At 45.4% G+C, this 25,998-nt stretch overlaps 1 protein-coding gene and 1 long non-coding RNA gene across 2 annotated transcripts in view; one reads left to right on the top strand and one right to left on the bottom strand.

Moving 5' to 3' along the window:
• The window catches only part of LOC310661854, a 292,087-nt gene that overhangs the window by 119,391 nt on the left and 146,698 nt on the right, over window positions 1-25,998 (top strand). The window lies entirely within an intron of this gene.
• On the bottom strand, window positions 9,578-16,780 carry LOC310661846 (goannatyrotoxin-Vere1-like). Its single transcript, XM_083408369.1, has 4 exons — window positions 16,661-16,780; window positions 15,892-16,079; window positions 12,829-12,930; window positions 9,578-9,693 (listed from the first exon to the last, which is right to left on the bottom strand). The coding sequence occupies exons 2-4, from the start codon at window positions 16,077-16,079 to the stop codon at window positions 9,669-9,671; spliced, it is 315 nt and encodes a 104-aa protein (XP_083264495.1). The 5' UTR covers window positions 16,661-16,780; the 3' UTR covers window positions 9,578-9,668.

The raw sequence follows: 25,998 nt of genomic DNA, 5'->3' as shown, positions 1-25,998 counted from the left end.
CCGAGGCCGTTTAGGGCTTTAAAGGTCAGTACGAACACTTTGAATTGTGCTCTGAAACGTACTGGGAGCCAATGTAGATCTTTCAGGACTGGTGTTATATGGTCTCAGTGGCCACTCCCAGTCACCAGTCCAGCTGCCTAGCAAAGCTTGGATTGCCCCAGATCTGCCTGATTCTGTTCAAGGACTCAGCCAATGAAAAGCACTTTAAGTGGGTATTGGAACAGGGCTGGTGAGAGATGTGGTCTGGGAAGGAAGAGTCCTGAGGACTAGACAGTCTGAATTTCCCCAGCCTTCCTCTAAAGTTTCTTTTTTTTTGAAATCATTTTTATTTGATTTTACAAATATAAAATTATAACAATGCAAATACGTATCCATCCATTACTCTGAATTACTCATGATTACCCTGAAACTCATGACTTACCCCCACCCCCTCCATGGGTCCTATTGCCAACATTTACAACTGCATATTATTCTGTAATCTATATTTTATATCAATCCACATTGTCCATAATATTTGTTACATTACAAGTGAGATCAAAATCCTGCTAATGTTTTCATCTGCTTGCAATGGTCTTGTAAATCGATTATAAAATTGTCCCATTCTTTTTTGAAGTTTTTGTCCTCTTGGTTCCTGAGCTTTCCAGTCAGCTTCACCATTTCTGCATAGTCCATCAGCTTAGTTTGCCATTCTTCTCTGGTGGGGACACTTCCTTCTTTCCATCCCTGAGCTGGTAGCATCTGTGCAGCTGTTGTGACGTACATAAAATGTCTTTTCTGCTACTTTGGAACATCTGTACCTATCATTCCTAATAGAAAAGTTTCTGGTTTTTTTAACAAAAGTTCCTTTAAACATTCTTTGCAGTTCCCCAGAAGCATTAAATGGTCCCCCATGCTTAATACAGAGTTAACTCACCTCCTCCATTCGGAAGACGTGAAGACCATCTACTCAGCCATTGTATTAGCCAATACCGGGGCAAAGGCCATGGACTCGTTCAACGAGTTATTAGCAAGACTAAAGACCTTCCTAACAACTGAGATACTTAACTCTGTTACAAAGCGGGCAAAGGATCAAGAGAGTTGGTTTGATTCGGAGTGTAGACAAGCAAGGAAACGTCTGAGATCAACCTATCGGAATTACAGAAACACCGGAGCACCCTCGCTATTTATGGCCTACATCTATTTAAGACGAAATTACAAACAGCTATTAAAGGTAAAAAAACAAAAAGCCGAGAGAATGGCCTGGTGTAGACTAGTGAAGGCCTCGAATGACAAAGACTCAACCTCCTTCTGGCGCACCATTAGGGGGATCCTGGGCCAAGAGCAGATTGGTCCCACATGCACTGTAGAACCCCAGGAGTGGATGAAATATTTCCAAACCCTCTTCTATGATGACAAAGCTCAGCACAACGATCCAAGTGCCTACTCTGAGAATTTACCATATTGGCCTCCTGTCTCCATAGAGGAGGTGGGGAAACTAATTGCCCAACTGAAAAACAACAAAGCCCCGGGCATAGACTACATTCCAGCAGAGCTCCTGAAGAACAATACCAGTTGGTGGGCTCCTATAATGGCGTCAATATTTACATACATCGATTCAACAGGCATAATCCCTGGTTGCTGGACAGAGGCAGTAATCATCCCAATCTATAAAAAGGGTTCCTATGGCAGATCCAGCGAGCTACAGACCCATCAGCCTCCTCCCCATTCCCAGCAAATTGTACGCCAAACACCTCCACATTAAACTAATCGACTGGATGGAAACTGAGGCAGTTCTGGCAGAGGAGCAAGCCGGCTTCAGACAGGGCAGAACAACAATAGACCATTGCTTCGTATTAGCACATCTCATTGACAAATATGTCAACAAAACACGTGGGATTCTATACGCAGCATTTATTGACCTAAAGGCGGCCTTTGACTCGATTTCACGAATCAAACTCTGGGCGAAACTCAATGCTACCAACATTGACAAAAGATTACTATTCTTGATAAAAAGCCTATATAAAGACTCCAAGTTATATGTAAGAGCCTCAGTAAATGGGCAACTAATTGGCCCTGTACCAGCCACCAAAGGAGTCAAGCAGGGTTGCATTCTAGCCCCAGCCTTATTTAACTTATATATCAATGACATGGTCAAACACCTAACATCCCCAGAGTTCCATGCCCCCAAACCGGCCGAAAAATCAATTTCAGTGCTCCTCTATGCGGACGACGCGGTTCTCTTATCACGAACTAAAGTAGGCCTCAAAAGGCTACTAAGAGAATTCTCAGCTTACTGCAGGAGAGATCAATTGGTGGTTAATCACCAAAAAACTAAAGTCATGGTCTTCGCTAGGAGACACAGACATCACAGATGGGAGATGGACAATCAGCCAATAGAACAGGTCAAAATTTTCAAATACCTCGGAGTAGTTTTCCAGTCAACAGGGGCCTGGGAGGCCCACCATAAATATGCTAGGGAAAAAGCATCTCAAAGCGTCAAAATACTGTCTCGCTTTTACTTTACGAAGGGGGGAAGACATATCCCAGCAGCTTTGGAGGTCTTTCAAGCAAAACCCTTGGCACAACTACTCTACGGGGCCCAAATCTGGACGGGAAATCATTGCCGCACACTCGAAACGGTCCAGTCTAAATTCCTAAGACAGATTCTAGCCGTTCCATCATGCGTACCAAATGCGGCCCTACGGCTGGAGACCGGCCTCCTCTCCATCGAGACCCGGACCTGGATAAGAACATTCAACTATTGGCTTCGTTTAAATTTAAACCCATCCGGACTATTACCTCTAGTAGCACGAGACGCTCATAGAAGTCGGTGGTCCAAAGTAGTGCATCAAAAACTACTTACATGTGGCCTACAAGCACAGCATCTCCTGAAAGTGGGTCTCCCCAAGGCAAAAACCATTATCGATCAGCGCTTGAAGGATATTGAGCAGCAGAATAATCTGGCCTATATTAAGAAATTTAGTGCTTGGTACGCTTATCTGCCCCCCTCCCATTTTGATTTTCGGGCACCTTATTTGTCTACCTTAACCATTCCAAAACTTAGGCGGGCCTTTACACTGGCCAGACTAAATATGTTACCGTCAGCTGTTCTTGAAGGTAGATATCAAAAAATTCCATTTGAGAACCGGCTCTGCCCCTGTGGAGCTGGCTATGTAGAGACGGCGTCACACGTTCTCTTGTCTTGCTCCCTATATAAAAATCTCAGGGACGAGACCATCACGCCGCTCCTATCTGCCATCCCCGGCCGCTCTTGCGAAGCCAAATTGTGCTCACTTCTAGCCGACCAGAACAGCTCGACAACAGAGAAGGTTGCCAAATTTATCGAGAGAGCAATGAGACTGAGAGCTGGTATCTGAATGATATCAGTGTGGTCACCCGGATTCCTCGCCTGGGTTTTTATGATTATTATCATTATGTTTTATTACTATTATTTTATTACTTCTGCCAAGTTTTAAGTACTGAGATTATTAATTTACCTAGGGTTTTAATAGGTCACAAGATTTTAACTATATTTGTAATGTACTTCTGTTGGTGTTTGTCCTTTGATGCTATGGCCTGTTGGGTATGCAAATAAAGTTTTATTTTTTTTTATTCTTTTCAGTTATATATCTTATATAACATTCTTTTCATTATATATCATTTCCCAGAATACTTTTATTGCCTTACATGACCACCACATGTGATAAAAGGTACCTTCTTTTTCTTTACATTTCCAGTAGGTATTTGTACTAGTTCTATACATTTTTGCTAACTGACTAGGAGTCAAATACCACCAGCACATCATTTTCATATAATTCTCTTTCAGCATACAGCATGTTTTCCATGACCTTTCCATTTATTAGATTTTACCATTTTATATTCAGTCAACATAATGACATCGTATAATGGAAAAAAGCCAAAAAAGCCATAAATCACACACCCCTATCCCTCGTCCCCCCTACCCCAGGGACTTTCCCCAACTTCTCCTTCTGGTTTTTTGATGCATTTATTTCTTCTGCTATTGTTGTTCTACCTAACTTCATAATCTCTTTTGTAGGTATACTTCTAATCATCTTTCTAATTGTATTTCAATATCTTTTTGAGATCTTTTCCTTAATTGTGTTTATTCAAACCCTGCCAGTGCGTCTTTTCCTTTACAATGTTTCTTCAATTACTGTATAAATGGATTCCAGTCTTTTCTAAATTCTCTATTATCTTTATCTCTTAATCTTCCTCTTACGCAGTTGTTTTGGTAATTCTTGTCCTGTAATGCCTAAAAGATGGGACGTGGGTGGCACTGTGGGTTAAACCACAGACCTAGGTCTTGGCAATCAGAAGGTGGGAGGTTCGAATCCCCACGACGGGGTGAGCTCCCGTTGCTCGGTCCCTGCTCCTGCCAACCTAGCAGTTTGAAAGTACGTCAAAGTGCAAGTAGATAAATAGGTCCCGCTCTGGCGGGAAGGTAAATGGCATTTCTGTGTGCTGCTCTGGTTCGCCAGAAGCAGCTTAGTCATGCTGGCCACATGACCCAGAAGCTGTACGCCAGCTCCCTCGGCCAGTAAAGCGAGGTGAGCGCCGCAACCCCAGAGTCGGCTACAATTGGACCCTTTAGGGGTCCCTTTAGCTTTTTAATGTCTAAAAGAAAAGCTTCTGGTTTTTTTAACAAACGTTATTTGAAACATTTTCTTCATTTCATTATAAATTATTTCCCAATACTTTTTGATTATTTTACAATTCCACCACACATGACAAAACATTGCACGATGGTTCCATAACCTTTCTCAATGTACCATCTGAATAAAGTTTCAAGGTATTTGGTTGCAGCAGCATCAGTCTTTGAATTCTCCTTCATGCGCTAGAATATACTTTGGCCTGAAGGGAACATCCCAGTCTCTGATAACTTCTATGTCTGTTCCCTCCCAATCATCCTATGATCTGGGTATGGCGGTTAAAAAATGGTTTCTTCTGTCTTTCTGTCCACATCCTCCATGTGAGGGAATACCATAATCTCTAAACAAAACCTTCACACCTTCTTTCAGTCCCATGTGGCCACGAATGCAGGTCTTGCTATAAACCCCCTCAGCTTCATTATGTAAATTATGTTATCATTATGTTGCTCCAACCCTGCTCATCTCAATGCCAAGGAAACGTGATCCAAATGGAGGGGAAGGCAATTGCAAATAATTTGCGAGATGAAATCAGCAGCAACAGCAAATACCAATTTCGTGGGATTGATTTTGATTCTGGACAGGGGTTGAGTAAGCGAGCACCAGCCATTCCTGCCCCTGTTTCTATTTTCATTTGAATTCTTCTTCTTCTTTTATTTTGACAAGGTAATACGCATATATAAATAAGAACAAAAATATGTACCCCATCACCCAGACCATTACATTGTAACTATCCAACTTCTGAAAATTTCAACACCTCTTGCAATGGTTTCACCCCTTTCTGTTTTAACACTACAAATTCTACAAACACCCTCTATATCTCCTCGAAATCATTTCTCCTGCATATTCCTCATCTTATGGCATGTTAAGGTCTTTAACATGGGACCCCTGACCATTAGGTCCAGTCGTGGCTGACTCTGGGGTTGCGGCACTCATCTCGCTTTATTGGCCGAGGGAGCCGGTGTACAGCTTCTGGGTCATGTGGCCAGCATGACTAAGCCGCTTCTGGCGAACCAGAGCAGCGCATGGAAACGCCGTTTACCTTCCCGCCAGAGTGGTACCTATTTATCTACTTGCACTTTGACGTGCTTTCAAACTACTAGGTTGGCAGGAGCAGGGACCGAGCAACAGGAGCTCACCCCATTGCAGGAATTCGAACCGCCGACCTTCTGATTGGCAAGTCCTAGGCTCTGTGGTTTAACCCACAGCATGTTAATTTATTATTAAGCATGTTAATTTATTATTAATTAATTTACCGGCACATGTTAATTTATCATGAATAGCTATATCCCACACCTCTTAATACCATTCTTCCATTTTATATTCTGCTTGCCCCCTTCCACTTCCTAGCTGCCAATAAATTGGTGAGCAAGTCCTTCATAGCCAGCGAACCTTCCAGAATTCTGCAACATCCCCAAATTTAATAAATATTCTTCTTAAGAATGATGTCAGCCAGGGAACCAAAGTGGATAGGTTAGCCTGGGTTCGCACCCTAAAATGGGGAATTTTACCCAGGGTGACTTAACTCTGCATCACAGGCATTGTGATGGGAAATGTCACAGCTGATGACATTTTCCCTTACCAGCAGCTGGTACTCTTATGTCACCAAATGATGTTTTATGACTTTTTGGGTGCATTTGGTTCTTGCTTGTTGTATTGTGCTCTGTCATTGTGAGGCAAGCCTTCCCCAACCGATCAATAGATGCAAAAGAGCAAATAAAGTCAAGGTACTAAATAAACATCATGTATGTCTACAACATAGATATGAAACGACGTAGAAACTTCACAAAGATTAAATCCCTGGCCTATGGCCAATAGGCTGTACAGTTACCGTAATAAACAAACCATCATGTGTGGCTTCCCAACGCTGAAATGCAGACAATGTGTATAATACGGCATCCCTGTATTCCAAAATATCTTGCTGTGCTAACTAGATATATGTCTTTCAACTGGCTCTAGTTGAGGCCAGCCTAACCTCTCTATGGCCTGGGACCTTCAGGATGTTTTTATTTGAAGACTGTAAGTTTCTCTGTGGGACATACCAGGAGAGGCGGTCCCGTAGGTACGAGGGTCCTAGGCCGTATAGGGCTTTAAAGGTTAAAATCAGCACCTTAAACCTGATCCTGTACTCCACCAGGAGCCAGTGCAGCTGGTATAGCACCGGGTGAATGTGATCTTGCAGCGAGGACCCCATAAGGAGTCTCACCAGTTTGATGGGTGACTTCACATAACGCAAAACAGCCCATGCATAATTGGCATTCAGTATGCATGATGGAGGGACACAGTATGCATGATGGAGGGACGCGGGTGGCGCTATGGGTTAAACCACAGAGCCTAGGACTTGCTGATTGGAAGGTCAGCGGTTTGAATCCCCGCGACAGGGTGAGCTCCCATTGCTCGGTCCCTGCTCCTGCCAACCTAGCAGTTTGAAAGCATGTCAAAGTGCAAGTAGATAAACAAGTACCACTCCGGCAGGAAGGTAAACGGCGTTTCCGTGCACTGCTCAGGTTCGCCAGAAGTGGCTTAGTCATGCTGGCCACATGACCCGGAAGCTGTACGCTGGCTCCCTCAGCCAATAAAGCGAGATGAGCACCGCAACCCCAGAGTCGGCCACGACTGTACCTAATGGTCAGGGGGCCCTTTACCTTTACCTATGCATGATGGAATCTAAAGCCATGTTCAGTGGCTGTGGAGAAGCAAGACTTGAATGAGCCATGCTGCTGCAGTATTCCATGGGTCATCATATCAGAACACCCCATGGATCCTGTTTCCCAGTTTGCAGTTCCTTGGCACATATGGAGTACTGTTTGGGTAGTTTCTTCCATCCAACATCCAATGAAGACCTCACTTGAGATGGTTTAAAAAAATTGTATTGCATGGATTTTGGTAATAGATAAGAATTTGCTATGTAATGCAGTACAAAAGGGTTTGAATACATAATATTCCATGGGAGATTGGGATAGGTTATGGAAAACAGACCTGAAATTCACGGCATGTTGTACTTTGAAAGAAAACTATATGAAAATGTTGTACCGGTGGTATTTGACCCCAACTAAGCTGGCAAAGAGGGGACGCGGGTGGCACTGTGGGTAAAACCTCAGTGCCTAGGACTTGCCGATCGCATGGTCGGCGGTTCAAATCCCCGCGGCGGGGTGCGCTCCCGTTGCTCGATCCCAGCGCCTGCCAACCTAGCAGTTCAAAAGCACCCCCGGGTGCAAGTAGATAAATAGGGACCGCTTACCAGTGGGAAGGTAAACGGCGTTCCGTGTGCTGCGCTGGCTCACCAGATGCAGCTTGTCACGCTGGCCACGTGACCCGGAAGTGTCTCTGGACAGCGTTGGCCCCCGGCCTCTTGAGTGAGATGGCCGCACAACCCTAGAGTTTGTCAAGACTGGCCCGTACGGGCAGGGGTACCTTTACCTTTACTTTAAGCTGGCAAAAGTGACAAGTACAAATACCTGCTGGGAATGTAAAGAAAAAGAAGGCACTTTTTGTCATATGTGGTGGACCTGTAAGGTGGTAAAAGCTTTCTGGGAGATGATATATAATGAAACGGGGGGGGGGGCGGGGAATGTTTAAATTAACTTTAAAAAAAAACCAGAAGCTTTTTTATTAGGAAATATAGGTACTGACATCCCAAAGGAGCAGAAAAGACTTTTTATATATGGAACAACAGCCGCCCAGATGCTGCTAGCCCAGAGATGGAAAGAAGACAAAGTCCCTACCAGAGAGGAATGGCAAACTAAGCTGATGGACTATGCCAATATGGCAAAACCAACTGGAAAACTCAGGAAGCAAGTGTGGTGTAGTGGTTAAGAGCGGTAGACTCGTAATCTGGGGAACACGGTTCGCTTCCCCGCTCCTTCACATGCAGCTGCTGGGTGACCTTGGGCCAGTCACACTTCTCTGAAGTCTCTCAGCCCCACTCACCTCACAGAGTGTTTGTTGTGGGGGAGGAAGGGAAAGGAGAATGTTAGCCGCTTTGAGACTCCTGAAGGGGAGTGAAAGGCGGGAAATCAAATCCAAACTCTTTTTCTTCTTCTTCTTTACAAAAGAATGGGGGGAAATTATAAGTTATTTAAGAGACCACTGTAAGCAGATGGAAACCTTGGCAAGACTTTGATTTCACTTGTAGTGTAACAATCACCATGGACAATATGGATTGATATAAAAGTTAGAGTCTGCGAAAAGATACAGTTTTAAATGTTTAAAATGGGACTGCAGGGAGGGGGAGTCCTGAGATTCGGAGAAATCTCTATATATGGATATATATTTGGATTCTTATAACTCTGTACTGGGGGGTGGGGGGAATCAAATAAAAAAGATTTCAAAAAAGAAAGAAAGAAAGGGGTTTGAATAAAAACACTATGGGAGTGTGAGTGGGAAGCCCTTCGTGAAACAAATATGTTATGTAATTATGGGGAAATTTAATTAAAATAATATATTTTTAAGAGAGAGAAAGCATAAAAAAGGAAAAACTCCAGGAGGCTTCTCCATTAAACTTGCTTTTTATTGTGGATGCAGAGAAAATTCATTGAAAATGCATACATTTACATACATTCACCCATAACCACACATACACACGCGCACACAAATGGTGTATAAAATAAAGATCAACCCAGAGGAGACATAGCAGGCTCTTGCACTGGTGAGTCAACACAGACGTCACTACGAATACAACCTAGGTCACCACAAAGGCAGCCCACCCCCACCCCCACCTTGTCCCCAAACACAAAGATCTCTTGTGTCGCCCCCTGCTGGCTTATGGAATGACGGAGGCATGGCTTTGTTGTAGTGTTGTCTGGGGAGGGGAAATGATTCCCCAAGCCTCACGAGTACGAGCTGGAGAAAATCGAAGTGGGGGGAGAGGAGAGGGTCTCTTCAAAGAAAAGTTTTGGCTCTCATCACGGGTTGATGGTTTTTCTTTGAAATAAAATTTAAAAACCGCAAAACGACACCACAGAATTGGAACGTCTAAAAAGTGGCAGCCGGCGGGCCATTGGCCAAGGTGTGCGAAGGTCGTCACCACCCGTAGGAATCATCAAATCTGCAGAAAGCAAAGGCAGAATCACACAATTGCAAGGGAAGGATCAAAATTCGATGCTCCTGCCCCCAAAACAAGGCCACCCACCCTCTCAGATCCATCCAGAACAATGGCACACCACAGGGTGGGTGGTTTAAACCAGGGCTTCCCAAAACTTGGTGTTAGGGACTGGGAAGAGGGAGAATGGTGGAGACCATCTCCCCAGCCTGACCCTTCCAGAGAAGAAGAAGACAGTTCAGAAGAAGAAGAGGAGGAGTTTGGATTTGATATCCCGCTTTATCACTACCTGAAGGAGTCTCAGAGTGGCTAATGTTCTCCTTTCCCTTCCTCCCCCAAAACAAACACTCTGTGAGGTGAGTGGGGCTGAGAGACTTCAGAGAAGTATGACAGGCCCAAGGTCACCCAGCAGCTGCATGTGGAGGAGCGGAGACGCGAACCCGGTTCACCAGATTACGAGTCTACCACTCTTAACCACTACACCACACTGGCTCTCAGAATTCAGAATTACAACTGGGGTTTGAGGGAGGTCACAGCTCCGAGGCAGATGAGGGGGATAGTTGGGAAATAATGGGAGAGGAGGAGGAGGAGGAGGAGGAAGAAGAAGAAGAAGAAGAAGGAGGAGGAGGAGGAGGAGGACACTGTGTCTTTCGAAAGCATTCCAGACACACACACCCTCTCCCAGAACATGGCGGACCTTGAACGTAGGAGAGCAAAGAGCTCAACCAGAGCCAGGGCTTTTTCAGCCGTGGCCCCGATCTGGTGGAACATTCTGTCACAAGAAACTATGTAAACGGTGCTATTTTTACTGTTGTTAGCCGCTCCGAGCCCGGCTTTGGCTGGGGAGGGCGGAATATAAATAAATTTATTATTATTATTATTATTATTATTATTATTTTCAGCACCTGTAGTGATGACTCATGAGAAGTGGGAGGGACAGAGGGAGTGGGGTTTGACTCTGAGCAACACCATAATTCTGAGAAGGCCACATTCCCGAGCCTCTCTCTGTGAATATCGAATAAAAGCAGATGGTAAGAACTTTTCCGTGTCTTGTCAGTTCCTGGCAACCTGCCGAGGGGGCTGGTACCTCTGTTGCCTGACAATACCCCTTTTCCAGCGAGTAAGCTCCACTAAACTATGACTTACTTCTGATTCTGAATAGGCAAGTGTGGGAGTATCACCAGAAAGCATCCCAGACCCACCACCTCCTAGAACCCAGCAGGCCTTAAAGGTAGGAGAGCAAAGGGCTTGGAGGTCATGGGGGGGGAGTGCTGTTGATGAATGGGGAAGTGGAAGAGAAGGGAGGTGAAGATTTACTCGGGGCAACACCATCATTCCAAGAGCCTCTCTCTGTAAATATTAAATGAAAAGCAGATGGTAAGGACTTTTCATTCTCTTATCCGTTCCTGGCAACCTGCCGTGGGGGTTGGTTCCTCTGCCGCCTGACACTTGGGTCGCCAGCTGTTTCTGAACTACAACTCCCATCATGCCTAGCTAGCAGGACCAGTGGTCAGGGATGATGGGAACTGCAGTCCCCAAAGAAGCTAGAGACCCAAGTTTGGGAAAGCCTGGCTTAAATGATATTGCATTGTTAAATACAGTAGAACCTCGGGTTGCGAACGTGATGGGTGCGGGAGGCACATTCGCAACCCGCAGAGACGCATCTGCGCATGCGTGGGTCACGGTTTGGCTCTTCTGCGCATGTGCAAAGCGCAATTTAGCACTTCTGCGCATGTGCAAGCGCCAAAACCCAGAAGTAACCCCTTCTGGTACTTCCAAGTTCGGTGTCAAGCGCAACCCGAAATCGCGTAACCTGAAGCGTCTGTAACCCGAGGTACCACTGTATATCTTTTATAGAAACCTTTTTTCAGTGTCGCCCTTGGATGTGCTAGATCTGAAATAAGGGCCATGAAAGATAAAAGGATGGAATAATTGCACTGGATCACGCACACCTCTGAATCCACAGTGTACGGTTCCTGGGATTATTCCGCATTTGTCTTCAGAGGCAGCGTGGTGTAACAGTCAGAATGCTGGAGCAGGACCTGGGTTCGAATCCCCACTCAGCCACAAAGCTCGCTGGGGTGGCCTTGGGCCAGTCACTGCCTCTCAGCCCAACCTACCTCACAGGGTTGTTGTGAGGATAAAATCGAACCACATGCACCAGCTTTGAGGAGAAGGTGGCATATAAATAATTATAGTTTAGCATGGGGTAGCAGGGAGGTTCCTTTAGATAAGTGCAGAATGCTGCTTTCCTAATGATGAGGAATCTTTCAGGGGGGTTGCAGGGGGGCGGAGGGGAAACATTGCACTGGGTCAAGATGGAGGTGGCTTCCAGCAAGTCTGAGTCTTAAACTCACCTTTGTTTCTACAGATTAGACATCACAGTAATCACACAAATGTATCTGAACGTTTAAAGCATGTTTTTTCCTTCCTATTTAGCAACCCTTAAAGGTTGTTGTGGTTAGAAAGAACAGATAAAAATGAAAGGTAAATGACCCCTGGACAGTTATGTCCAGTCAAAGATGACTATGGGGTTGTGGCCATAGCTGTCAACCTTCCCCTTTTTTTGCAGGAAATTCCCTTATTCCAGCGCCGTTTCCCGCTGCTTCCCGCTGCTATCCCGGATTGTTAGATATCCTGTAGACTGTCCCCAGGACAGGTGAGGCTGCTGATCCCTTATTTTTGAGGCTGCTGATCCCTTATTTTCAAATATGAAAGTTGACAGCTATGGTTGCGGCGCTCATCTCACTTTCAGGCCGAGGGAGCCAGCGTTTGTCCACAGACAGCTGTCCAGGTCATGTGGCCAGCAGGACTAAACCGCTTCTGGCACAACGGAACACCGTGATGGAAACCAGAGAGCACAGAAACGCCTTTACCATCCCACCACAGCGGAACCTATTTATCTACTTGCACTGGTGTGCTCTTGAACTGCTAGCTTGGCAGGAGCTGGGACAGAGCAAAGGGAGCTCACTCCATTGTGGGGTTTTAAAGCGCCGATCTTCCGATCGGCAAGCCCAAGAGGTTCAGTGGTTTAGACCACAGCGCCACCTACTCCTCTAGAAAGAATAGGATCCACGTCAGGTACAAGTGGCTTCCGGTACTCTAAAAACGGCTATGCCCTGCAATGTTCGGAGGACTCACCGTGATCTCATGTTGTGGTCACTGTTGCTGCTGCTGCTGCTGCTGCTGTCTCCAAAAATGAGTTCAGACATCAAGCTCTCTGGACTGGATCTCTTGCCGTACCTTGTGTAGAGAAAGGGATGGAGAGAAAGGACTGAGTTAGTGCCGTCTTAGAAGTTTCCTTGAGAGATGTCCAGATTTTTACTCTTCCTCTCCCCGCCACCTAATTTCAGCAGCTACAAGGCAGGAGCCCCACAGTGAACTTGCAACAGATGGAGCAAGGATAAGAAAGGAATGCCTCTAAGCATGTACAGAATGAGCTACTGTGGCATCACCACTCACGTTTACACCTTTGGGCCCAGTATACCCAAAGGAGCGTCTCCACCCCCATCGTTCAGCCTGGAAACTGAGGTCCAGTGCTGAGGGCCTTCTGGCCGTTCCCTCACTGTGAGAAGTGAAGTTGCAGGGAACCAGGCAGAGGGCCTTCCCGGTAGTGGCACCTGCCCTGTGGAACGCCCTCCCGTCAGATGTGAAGGAAATAAACAACTATCTAACTTTTTGAAGACATCTGAAGGCAGCCCCGTTTAGGGAAGTTTCAAATGCTTGACGTTTTATTGTGCTTTTAATATTCTGTTGGGACCCACCCAGAATGGCTGGGGAAACCCAGCCAAATGGGCAGGATATAAATAAGAAATTATTTATTATTATTATTATTATTATTATTAGCAAGGAATTTCGAAGCAGAGGGTAGAAACTTCAGGTAGCCCTAAACAACCTTTAATAATAATAATAATAATAATAATGCATTAGATAGTTATAAGATGTACATTTTTTGTTTCTTCAGCTTGTAAACCGCCTTGAGTATTGTAAGATAGGAAGGTGGTATACAAATTAAAAATGATGATGATGATATTTATACCCCACCCATCTGGCTGGGTCTCCCCAGCCACTCTTGGCAGCTTCCAGCACGTATAAAGACATCACAAAATGTCAAACATTAAAATCTTCCCAATACAATGGTTTGGGCACGCAACTCAAATGCAAAACCTGCGTTGCAAATCTTGCCTGTGTTTGAACACCCCCAAAGAAGGCTGGTCAGACAAGAGCAACAGAGAAGATTGGCTACATGAGCTGACCCTTAGGGTGTGACGCTCCCTGCAAAGGTGGGCATTTATCAGTGGATTCTAAAAGGCTTGTGCTTTTTCCCCCACAGGAATATATGCGCTGCCGTTCCATGGCTTGCAGAAATCAGATCCACAGCTCCCCTGGGTTCAGAACTGGGTCAGGAGTTCAAGAAGGACATGGAGACAAAATGAATCAACCCAGAAGGGCGAGGGCTTGATAATCGCCTCCTGGGTCGGATTTCCAATTAAGTTTCTAGGAGATGACAGTTAATGGGCTGTACCAGGCAGTTGGTGCTAATGGTGGAGGTGTTGAAATGGGCTTTGTTGTTTTTTTTAAAAGCAGCTGGGCTGCTGATTTGATTGGCTGCCTTTAAAAGCTGCAGGGCTCAGCAATCTCTGCAAATGAAAAGCTACACTCTGTGGGCGCACAGACCATCGTTAACGTACTCGACAAAGTAGTGATAATTTGCATAGGCAAATAAGGATTAAGAACATGCTTCATGGGCCTTCTTAACTTACACACTCACTCAGCAGAAGATAAAAACTGTTTGCAGACCCTCCAAGTGTCCCTGTTATCCAGATTTACAGAAGCCTTCCCGATTTCTGATTTGATCCCAGAATGTCCCGCTTTTTCTTAGGATGTCCCTATTTTCATCAGAGAAATGTTGGAGGGTATGGAGTCATGCGACCCCCTTGAGCCAAGGAGACAAGTAACTATGCAACCTTTAGAAGACGTCTGAAGTCTGCCCTGTACAGTCATACCTCGTGTTATGTTTGCTTCATGATATGTTTTTTCAGGTTGCGTCCCGCGGCAACCCGGAAGTACCGGAAAGGGTTACTTCCGGGTTTCGCTGCTCACGCATGCGCAGACATGCAAAATGACGTCACACACATGTGCAGAAGCAGCAAATTGCAACCCGCACGTGCGCAGATGCGCCACTGCGGGTTGCGTTCTGCTCATGTTGTGAATGAGCCTCCGGAACGGATCGCGTTAACAACCAGAGGTACCACTGTAGAGGGAAGGGTTTTTTAATGTTTAATGTTTTGTTGCATTTTTATATATGTTGGAAGCCACCCAGAGTGGCTGGGGCAAACCCAGTTGGATGGGCAGGGTATTAGTAGAAGTAGTAGTAGTAAATAGGTAAAGGTATCCCTGACCATTAGGTCCAGTCGTGACCGACTCTGGGGTTGCAGCGCTCATCTCGCTCTATAGGCCGAGGGTGCCGGCGTACAGCTTCCAGGTCATGTGGCCAGTAGGACTAAGCTGCTTCTGGCGAACCAGAGTAGCGCATGGAAATGCTGTTTACCTTCCCGCCGGAGCGGTACCTATTTATCTACTTGCACTTTGACGTGCTTTCAAACTGCTAGGTTGGCAGGAACTGGGACCGAGCAACGGGAGCTCACCCGTCGTGGGGATTCGAACCACCAACCTTCTGATTGGCAAGTCCTAGGCTCTGTGGTTTAACCCACAGCGCCACCCGCATCCTCTGGTAGTAGTAAATAGGACGTCCCTATTTTCACTGGAGAAATGTTGGAGGGTATGCTGTTAGCGTGCTGTCACAACACAGAGAAAATGAAACCTGGCACAGGAACAGTCTAAGGTTGAAGAAAGGTGTCATCTTTTGAAAGGGTTCACCATGGCTTCCTTGCAGCTTCACAACTGATGACATACAAGGATGTTAGTGAGCTGGATACAGTCTCAGACAGCAGCCTTGCCCTGACTCCTTCCCTCTGCTTCCTTCACCTGGGGAATGTTAAGAATGTGTGCTCTACTTGGCAGGGAGCTAAAGCCTTTCCTCCATTGCTTTGGACCTCTACACCCAATGCCCATTCCCCACCAACGTTCAGGCAGGCAGCAGGGGTGTGTGTGTGTGTGTGTGTGTGTGTGTCTATGTGTGTTCATTTCCCTGGTACATAAGAAGCCACTACTGCACACCCAAACCCACATGATCCTGCTCACCTCTGCCGTGTCACCAAGTTGATGTAATGCCGGAGAGCTGAGAAGTATTTGGCCATCTCTTCGGGGGAAGCATCTTCTCCGGGGCTCTCTGGCTTGGGAGGGTAGGCATCCACTAAGGTCCCCAGGCAGAACAAGACGCACAGGGTCACAGCGATCACAAGAGGCCAGGGCTTCAGAGAGGCCACCATCTGGAAGGAAACAGACAAGAACGCACAAAGCCTGCTAAGCAGCCTGAACTAACCCAGTGCCGCCAAGTGAGCCCTGCGAAAGCATCCCATAGTCCCTTGTGGAAAGGCCAGCTTTACATTAATACATTCCCACCTTGTTGAGATCTGGTATGGCCATCAGCCTTTCCTAAACTGCCCGGAAAACAGAAAACCGTCAGATGCTCAGTGTGGACACAACTGCGTACAAACACGCCGCATTCAAATGTTCAACCAGCAGAAATGTCCGGTTCCCTGAAACAGCCTCTTTCCCTTTTGACCCCTGATCCTGAAGCTCAGCATAGCAGCTCGGTCTTTCGAAGCACCTGCTATAAAATGTCAGGAAACAGCAAGCAGAAGGGGAGCATGTGCCCAAAAAACACCTGCCATCCTGTTGTGTTCAGGAACCCCAAGCAGCCCTCGGCTTTTAGAAATTAAGTCATGCTTCGGCTTTATTCCCTAGTCCCCACCACTTTATTTCCCCCCCTGAAAAGAAGTGCAGCAGCAGATCGAAGGGACTCCCCCACCCCCATCCAAACCAACAATTGCCTGTCCCAGATACTCACCGTCAAAAGGAGGTAGGAACAGGTGCAAAGGTAGATGCAGACAGGTGCAAGTAGGATTCAGCCAGCCCTTCTGCAAGTTTCAAGTTGCTTCTTGCAGATGCCTCTGTTAGCAGCTCTCTCTCAGCCAGGGGTTTATATCCATGGTAGGTGGGTAAATTAAGGAGGGGGAGGCTCCTCCCCTCCCTCCTCATCCAGTCATTCACTCACCCATCATGTGTTGATCGATGCGATTCTGAATCAGCCACCTTGATTGCTGAGCGAACAGGCGCTGCATTTGCTAAGGGAGGGGGAAGCTGAACGGGGAACAGGGTGAACCTTGACAGGGGGGGGGGGCAGAATTTAGAGAGGCAGCGACTGTGGACCTGAGCCAAGCTCTTTGTACGATTAAATAACTGGAGCTTCTGATGGGGGGGGACGAGGATAATGGGGCTTCACACAGTCCTAAGATCTCACACTGAAGGAGGAAGGCATATATACTCTTCAGGTTTGTGCTCATCCCCCCAAACTGGTAAGATGCAAAGTTTCAGAAGAGAAACAGGTTTCACTCACACAGCGAAAGAAGCCGCCTCTTGGTCTCAGTGCCAGTGAGTATTGTGACATGCACAAGCATATGAGAGAGCTGGGAGGCAAGTATCGGTTCATATCAAGTATTATGTTGCCTTGATAAGCAATGTTTAACTTTCAGGACTGAGATTCTTCCGGCAGTGGCGTAGCGTGGGGGGTGCAGGGGGGGCCGGCCGCACCAGGCGCAACATCTGGGGGGGGCGCGCTCGTGCTCGCAGCTCTCTGCCCCTACCTGTCTCACGGGTTAGGGGGCGCAAATTACTTGCCTTGCCCCGGGTGCTGACAACCCACGCTACGCCACTGTCTTCCGGTGATCTGTCTGATGAGAGGAGAGGGACGTTGCCCCGCTTGTAAACTTCACCGTGGTGTCTAGCTGTCCACTGGGAGAAGAGAGGGTGCTGAAATCCATCAGCCACAGACTTGCCACATTTCTATCTGGCTAGGGGGGCCATGTCAAAATCTAAGGGGTTGGTGGAAAATCTCAGTGGGATGCTGTGCGAATATTCTGAGGTTCTATATGCACTCAGTGTTTGCGTGTCCAAGAAAAATCTCACCGCAGACTAAAAAATTCTGCCAAGTTTACTTTTTGATTCTTTAAAACAACAACAACAAATTTGTTTGTTTCTTTCTACCTCACCCATATGGGTGGGTTTCCCCAGTCACTCTGGGCGGCTCCCAACAGAATATTAAAAGCACAATAAAACATCAAACATTCATCAAAATCAAATCAAATTGATAAAAAATCAAACTTCCCTAAACAGGGTTGCCTTCAGATGCCTTCTAAAAGTCAGATAGTTGTTTATTTCCTTGGCATCTGATGGAAGCGTGTTCCACAGGGTGGGTGCCACTGCCGAGAAGGCCCTCTGCCTGGTTCCCTGTAACCTCACTTCTTGTAGTGAGGGAACTGCCAGAAGGCCCTTGGAGATGGACCTCAGTGTCCAGGCAGAACAACGGGGGAGGAGATGCTCCTTCAGATATACTGGGCTGAGGCCGTTTAGGGCTTTAAAGGTCAGCACCAACACTTTGAATTTGTAAAACAAAATTATTGGTTTTACATAAGAGTTATACACAACAGACATAACATTTCCAATAATAATAATAATAATAATAATAATAAATGGTTCTTTCGAACCTTCAGACCTCCTTCCTTCCCTCCATGGGTTCCATTTCTATATTTTGTTCCTGCATCTTTTAATGTACTCTATCTATTATATAATCATGGTTTCCAAAGTTCATGTTACTTTACAAGTGTCCTTGTATTCCTGCCAATGATTTCAGCTGTTTACAGCTGTCTCTCAAATGTGCTAAAAATTATTCCAGTCTTTTAGAAAAACTTGATCTTCCTGGTTTCTCATCTTTCCCATCAGTCTTGCCATTTCTGCATATTCCATCAGCTTGATCTGCCACTCTTCTCTGGTCGGTACTTTTTCTTCTTTTCATCTCTGGGCTAGGCGCATCTTTGCTGCTGCTGCTGCTGTTGTTTAGTTGTTTAGTCGTGTCCGACTCTTCGTGACCCCGTGGACCAGAGCACGCCAGGCACTCCTGTCTTCCACTGCCTCCCACAGTTTGGTCAAAGTCATGCTGGTAGCTTCGAGAACACTGTCCAACCATCTCGTCCTCTGTCGTCCCCTTCTCCTTGTGCCCTCCATCTTTCCCAACATCAGGGTCTTTTCCAGGGAGTCTTCTCTTCTCATGAGGTGGCCAAAGTATTGGAGCCTCAGCTTCAGGATCTGTCCTTCCAGGGAGCACTCAGGGCTGATTTCCTTCAGAATGGATAGGTTTGATCTTCTTGCAGTCCATGGGACTCTCAAGAGTCTCCTCCAGCACCATAATTCAAAAGCATCAATTCTTCGGCGATCAGCCTTCTTTATGGTCCAGCTCTCACTTCCATACATCACTACGGGGGAAACCATTCTTGCTGCTGTTGTTGCATACTTAAACAGTCTTTTATTTTCTTTGGGTAGTTCCACGTCTATACTTCCTAACAAAAAAGCCTCCGGATTTTCTAAACAAAAGTTATATTAAACATTTTTTTCAGCTCATTATATGTAATTTCCCAGAAAGCTTTTACTTCCCCACATGTCCACCACATCTGATAAAAAGTACCCAGTCCCTGACACTTTATTATGTCCCTTTACTGTGTTTTTGATATTTGTTGACAACCTACGCTAAAAATTTGTTGGATGGTATACGTTTAATAAATGAATCCATAAATGTATTTAGATCACCTAAACAAGTAAATAAGTGGTGCCATTATAACAAGATGCTGCATTTCATTTCATTTCATTCAGTCTGTGATTATTTTTTTGCTGTAAAAATTGGACATCTTCCTAGGTTGCAAACTTGCATTTGTCATTTAGAAGATTGCCCAGGGGGGTTTCAATGTGTTAGTCCATGGCAGCAAAAAGAAAAGTGTATTGTGGCACTTTATAGGTTAACAAGCATGACAGAAGCTTTCAAAGGCCGGCGCCCTTTGCATTTTCTAATTAGCAGAAACCTTATCTGACGAAGGAACGAAAAATTGTTTCCTGGGATTGGCAAAGGGGTATATTAACATAGATCTTTCACAACATCTCATAAGCTGTTTTATGATGATAGTTTTCTAGGGACACAATATGTATTGCCTGCAGTTGTGACACTTTAAACTTATTTCTGCGTTTGCAAATAATCTCCACAACCTTGAGTCAGACCAACCTATCTGTACCATGGAGAAAATGCAAGTAACTGCTGGATCTCATGGAATATCAATAGACTGTGGTCATTTGCAACAGAGAACCTCCGACAATTGCAGGAACAAATTGTAAAAAACCACAGGAATGCAAACAAAAGGAAGCAGCTGGGGAACTACCAAGGGAAGAAGGCTCAGAGCCCAGGGAGCGGTGGTGGGAGAACAAATTGTTGCAGAAATGGGCTGCAGAAATGTGAATTTAACATTGGGGAAATGAGAAATGGAGAGAATCAAATTTGAGAGACCCTTCCACCCCTATTCCCTAGGCATAATGACAACATGCAATCTCCAATACGGTAGTACCTTGGTTCCCAAACTTAATCTGTTCCAAAACCAAAGCGTTCCAAAACCAAGGCACGCTTTCCCATAGAAAGTAATGCAAAACGGATTAATCCAGTCCAGACTTTTCAAAGCAAGCCCAAAACAGCAATTTAACGTGAATTTTACTGTCTAACGAGACCATTGATCCATAAAATGAAAGCAATGATCAATGTACTGTACAGTGGTACCTCGGGTTACAGGTGCTTCAGGTTACATACACTTCAGGTTACAGACTCCACTAACCCAGAAATAGTACCTCAGGTTAAGAACTTTGCTTCAGGATGAGAACAGAAATCGTGTTCCGACGGTGTGGTGGCAGTGGGAGGTCCCATTACCTAAAGTGGTGCTTCAGGTTAAGAACAGTTTCAGGTTAAGAACGGACCTCTGGAACAAATTAAGTACTTAACCTGAGGTACCACTGTACTATAAAATAAACAAGACAGTATTGTAGATGATTAAAAAAATATTCTTATGTGCACTGATGATAGTCATTGTTTGGATGGGGGGCTTTTATCCATTTCTGCAGTCACACAATCAATCAATCAGTAGCTGAACTCGGTTCCACACAGTCACAAAAACCAAGTCACAAGCCATAGCCACAAGTCAGTCCCATAAAACAAAGAACAAGTCACAGTCACAAAAACGAAGAAGCCACACACACAAAACGCAAAAAAAAAAAGCAACAACAAAAGCTCCAAATATCACCTCTGTGTTGCATGAGTGCTTGGGAGCCAACAGACTCAACAGGGTCTCTGATTAGCAGCAGGGGACTCAATTTACAAACGGAAGACACTCGACAGGAAGTGGAACATGTTCTGCTTCCAAGGCAAAGTTCACAAACCAGAACACCTACGTACTTCCGGGTTTGCAGCATTCTATTTCCAAGTTGTTCATCAATGAAGCTGTTCTAAAACCAAGGTACCACTGTACTTCTGCAAAGTTCCACAATCGCGTCCTCTCTAGCCCAGCTATACCTAATGAACTATCATTCGCTGTCTTGAGTTTCACTGGATGGGCAAGCATCTCACGCATCTCTTCCCCATATTTCCAAAACATTGTTGTGAGTTTTTTTGGGGGGGCAAGGGGGAGTTACAGTGCATGATGCCTGAGTCCCTTCCAATTGCTGGATCTAGCAAGGGTCAAAATCTAATGGAGGATCCTATTCATGAGTTAGCCAGGCAAGAGACGTAATTGCCAAACAAGCAGAAATTCCCTGTGCAACTCTGAAAGGCGCAGGAGCACCCTGTTCACTTTGGGATTTGGCAATCTTATGCTGCTGCAGCTCAGCATGTAACTAAGCCTACAACTGAAACAACGACATATAGCTTCCCTGTTTACATCTGCCACCGCTTCCCTGCTCTCCCTCTGTTGTTACTCCTGTGCTGACTTTTAGATTGTAAGATTCCCAGGGCGGAGACCTTATATTCCATAAGCACCACACACACCTATGACAAGATAGGTACATACACATAGGTAGACAATAGACAGATGAGAGATGACAGACAATTACCATATTTTTCCGTCTATAAGACGCCCCCACATATAAGACGCCCTCCCTAATTTTTGACATTATTTTTTAGGGGGGGGACCTATTCTTATACACAGAAAAATATGGTAGATAAAGACACACAAACTGGAAAACTAGAAGGAGGATGGATGGATGGATGGATGGATGGATGGATAGACAGATAGATAAATGAATAAATAGTTGGATAGACTGGTTGACTGATCTTTCTTTCTAAGTCAGGGTTCCTCAACCTCGGCCCTCCAGATATTTTTGGCCTACAACTCCCATGATCCCTAGCTAGAAGGACCAGTGGTCAGGGATGATGGGAACTGTAGTCTCAAAACATCTGGAGGGCCGAGGTTGAGGAAGCGTGATCTAAGTGGACAGCATGTGTGAAATCAGAGATGGCCTCCCTTGCAGATTTTGGCTCACAAGAAAACCAAGAGTATCCCTCATTCAGCTGAACATCTTTAAGCTGAGGAAAAGGGCGGCTGCTTTGATCAATGTATGAACCAGTTGCCTGCATCAAACGATAGGGCTGGCTATGGCTGAATGAATGTACACAGAGGATGTCAAGCAGAGAAGAGGTTTTAGAACTGTCATGGGGAGGGTGGCTGGAAAAGGTTCAGGTGAGAATAGACATTTTGACACAGGCCTACTTTCATTTCTTGGCGGTTTAGCCTCGCTCCTAAAAGCATGTCATCACTGGTGTCTAAAGGTTGTTAAATTTCATTCATTAATATAGCACGCAGTAGCAGTTTCAAGTTTTTCCACTGCGGGAGATATTTTTGACTTCCAGTTCTTGTTACTTTTACACATAAACCCACTGAGCTCCATTTCCAAACTAATCTATGAATCTTCACCCACCCCCAAGCTGCACAACAATTTGCATTAAAGTGCATATTTCAATACCCATTTTAAAATGTGTTGGTAAAAAAATTAATAAATGTGTTTGCGACCCCCCAGGTTTTCAGACATCCATAAAAAGCTTCATACACACACACAACTTTGCCCTTGTGCACCTTCTCACGGTGAGGCACACAACTCCATACGTCACCAGGCAGCCAACCGGCCTCCTCTCACTCCTCTTAATTAGAAGGATGCATGATTTGTTCATTAATCATTGCTTTGCTGTCCAATCTCCCATTAAAACTCTGATTGCATCAGAGAAATTTCTCCCCACCTAATCAATAGTCATCCAAATCCTCGCTTTATGGACTGATTAGTTACCCTTTTGTGGTTTCGTTTCATTAACATTGCAGCTTTAGTGGATAATATTTCAGGGCATCGGTGTTGCAGGCCACGGGGCCAAGTGCCATTATCATGCCACCCTGGATTACGCAATATGGTGGAGCTCTGTGCAATTTTTACCCAATAGAGATGTGGTGCTAAGAAGTCAATAACTTATTGCCTGTTGGTATTTTTACTTTAAAAGAATAAAAGGAGAATTCACTAGATGTCTAGATCCAGGTTTGGGGCAAGTACTCTTTGGTGAGAGCGCCCCAGCAGAGATTTAAAATCATAAAACATGCAGCAAAGTAAAGCGTGGAATTATAGGCTGTTAGACCTTTAAAATTACCCCTTTTAAGTTTCTTTCTGAAGTTTCCCTTTCTTCCCTTAGCACTGAAAGAGACCACATGTTCGGTGAGTTAAAAATGGTTACTTACAAACTCTTCAAAGGTCAGATTCATGTGCTTTTCCACACAGCAGCAAGGAAACACAGGCAGAAAAACTTAGGTTACAAAAATTGATAAAATGTTCCTAAATAATTGGTCTAGAACTGCAAAGTGGCTTGTAAGCCATGCACATGGTCTGAACCTGGATAAACCAGGTTTATTATTATCAATAATAAATGTATTTTAAATTTTTATTTGTACCCCGTCCTCCCTGGCCGGAGCTGGACTCAGGGCAGCTAACATCATAAAACTAACACAGTATACAAAGAACATAAAAACATAAAACAGGCAATCAATTAATTAAAACACATCTTAAAATTAGTTCAGAGCAAATTAAAATCTGGACAGATGGCAGTCCACGGCTAAAATTGGGAGTGGTTAATATTCTCCAGGACCAACTGTTACCACTGGTCTTATAAAGGACCTGTGAGTGGGCTAGGAGGCCTCTTTAATGCTTGTTCTTATACAGAAAGAAAAGAATCAGACTAAACCCCGTCCAAAGGCCAGGTGGAACAGCTCCGTCTTGCAGGCCCTGCAGAAAGATGTCAAATCCCGCAGGGCCCTGGTCTCTTGTGAGAGAGTGTTCCACCAGGCTGGGGCCATGGCCGAAAAGGCCCTGGCTATGGTTGAGGCCAGTCTAATCTCCTTGGGGCCTGGGATCTTCAGGGTGTTATTATTTGCAGACCTTAAGGTCCTCCATGGGGCATACCAGAAGAGGCGGTCCCGTAGGTATTATTATTATCAGTAGTGCTCACTGGAAGGACAGATCCTGAAGCTGAGACTCCAATACTTTGGCCACTCATGAGAAGAGAAGACTCCCTGGAAAAGACCCTGATGTTGGGAAAGATGGAGGGCACAAAGAGAAGGGGACGACAGACGACAAGATGGTTGGACAGTGTTCTCGAAGCTACCAGCATGAGTTTGACCAAACTGTGGGAGGCAGTGGAAGATAGGAGTGCCTGGCGTGCTCTGGTCCATGGAGTCACGAAGAGTCGGACACAACTAAACGACTAAACAACAACAACAACAAAGTAGTAGTAGTAGTAGTATTTAATTTTCAGTTATATACATTTCAATAGTTTTAGAGTCATTTTAACATTTCAAAACTTTACATCTTTGGAAATCTTAGAGGGCACACACACAAAGTTTTGTTTTCTGCAGGCAACATCTCTTCAGTTCCTTCAGCCTGTCCTAATTCTTTTGTAAGAGCAGGCCTGGTTTCACTTCTATAGTTACTCCTGGACCAGGATTCAAAGTAGCGCATGTGCGCAGAGGTCGCTCAAGGGAAGGATCGGCTGGAAGGTTATCGTGCGCACCCTGTCCTCCTTTCATTTCCCCTGCTGTCGTTTTAAGTGGACATCATGCAATATTGATCTCCTCCTTACAAAGTCCCCCAGGGGTCTTTTCAAAAGGCAGAGATAGCCCAAGCCTCCATGATGGATGGGAAACCAGCCTTGTGGGCGAGACGCGCCGTTCGGAGAGATGACGAGGCCCGTCTGACAAATCCTATCACGGATATCACTTACTGCTCAGAAGAGGCCTGACAAATCCATTCTCTGAAGCCTGCGCCAAAATAAATAAAAGGATCGCTTAGTCGCAGTCATATAAACCACCGCGGAACTTGCCAGCTTGCTGATGGCTCCAGCTGAAGAAGGAAAATTGGATGCTGCTGTAATCTCAGACGTCAACAGTCCCTCAAAAACTGAAGTGACGGATTGGACAAGGTGGGTCTACAAGTGAATCAGGCTGGAGAAAACTTGTGGGAGGACAAGATGGTGCTTTCTTCCCATTCCACACACCAAAGCTAAATGATGCTTAGAAGCTGGATGACCCAGTACTGGACCTGGAGTACTGTGTCCAGTTCTGGGCACCACAGTTCAAGAAGGACACTGACAAACTGGAACGTGTCCAGAGGAGGGCAACCAAAATGGTCAAAGGCCTGGAAACGATGCCTTATGAGGAACGGCTAAGGGAGCTGGGCATGTTTAGTCTGGAGAAGAGGAGGTGAAGGGGTGATATGATAGCCATGTTCAAATATATAAAAGGATGTCATATAGAGGAGGGAGAAAGGTTGTTTTCTGCTGCTCCAGAGAAGCGGACACAGAGCAATGGATCCAAACTACAAGAAAGAAGATTCCACCTAAACATTAGGAAGAACTTCCTGACAGTAAGAGCTGTTCGACAGTGGAATTTGCTGCCAAGGAGTGTGGTGGAGTCTCCTTCTTTGGAGGTCTTTAAGCAGAGGCTTGACAACCATATGTCAGGAGTGCTCTGATGGTGTTTCCTGCTTGGCAGGGGGTTGGACTCCATGGCCCCTGTGGTCTCTTCCAACTCTATGATTCTATGATTCTATGATTCTATTACCCTGGTGATGGGACAGGGTCCCTCACTGCATCTGAGCTAGCTTTCTTGGGAAGGGCCATAGCTTAGTTGTAGACCCATCTGAAACCCTGGAGGATACTGTCAGTCAGTGTAAGCTATATTGAGCTAGATTGACCACTGGTCTAAAAGTCCTTACACTTGTAAAATCAAATAAAAATTA

The sequence above is a fragment of the Podarcis tiliguerta genome (genome assembly GCF_965153285.1).
Source record: "Podarcis tiliguerta genome assembly, chromosome: 13".
NCBI lineage: Eukaryota > Metazoa > Chordata > Lepidosauria > Squamata > Lacertidae > Podarcis > Podarcis tiliguerta.
Note: the sequence above shows the minus strand (reverse complement) of the source record. Positions and strands in the feature narration are given on the sequence as shown.

Coding starts and splice junctions, on each gene's coding strand:
- LOC310661846 (XM_083408369.1), bottom strand. CDS start 16,079: ATGGTGGCCTCTCTGAAGCCCTGGCCTCTTGTGATCGCTGTGACCCTG. Junction 12,931..15,891: donor AACTTGGTGACACGGCAGAG/GTGAGCAGGATC, acceptor TCTCTACACAAG/GTACGGCAAGAGATCCAGTC. Junction 9,694..12,828: donor GACCACAACATGAGATCACG/GTGAGTCCTCCG, acceptor TGCTTTCTGCAG/ATTTGATGATTCCTACGGGT.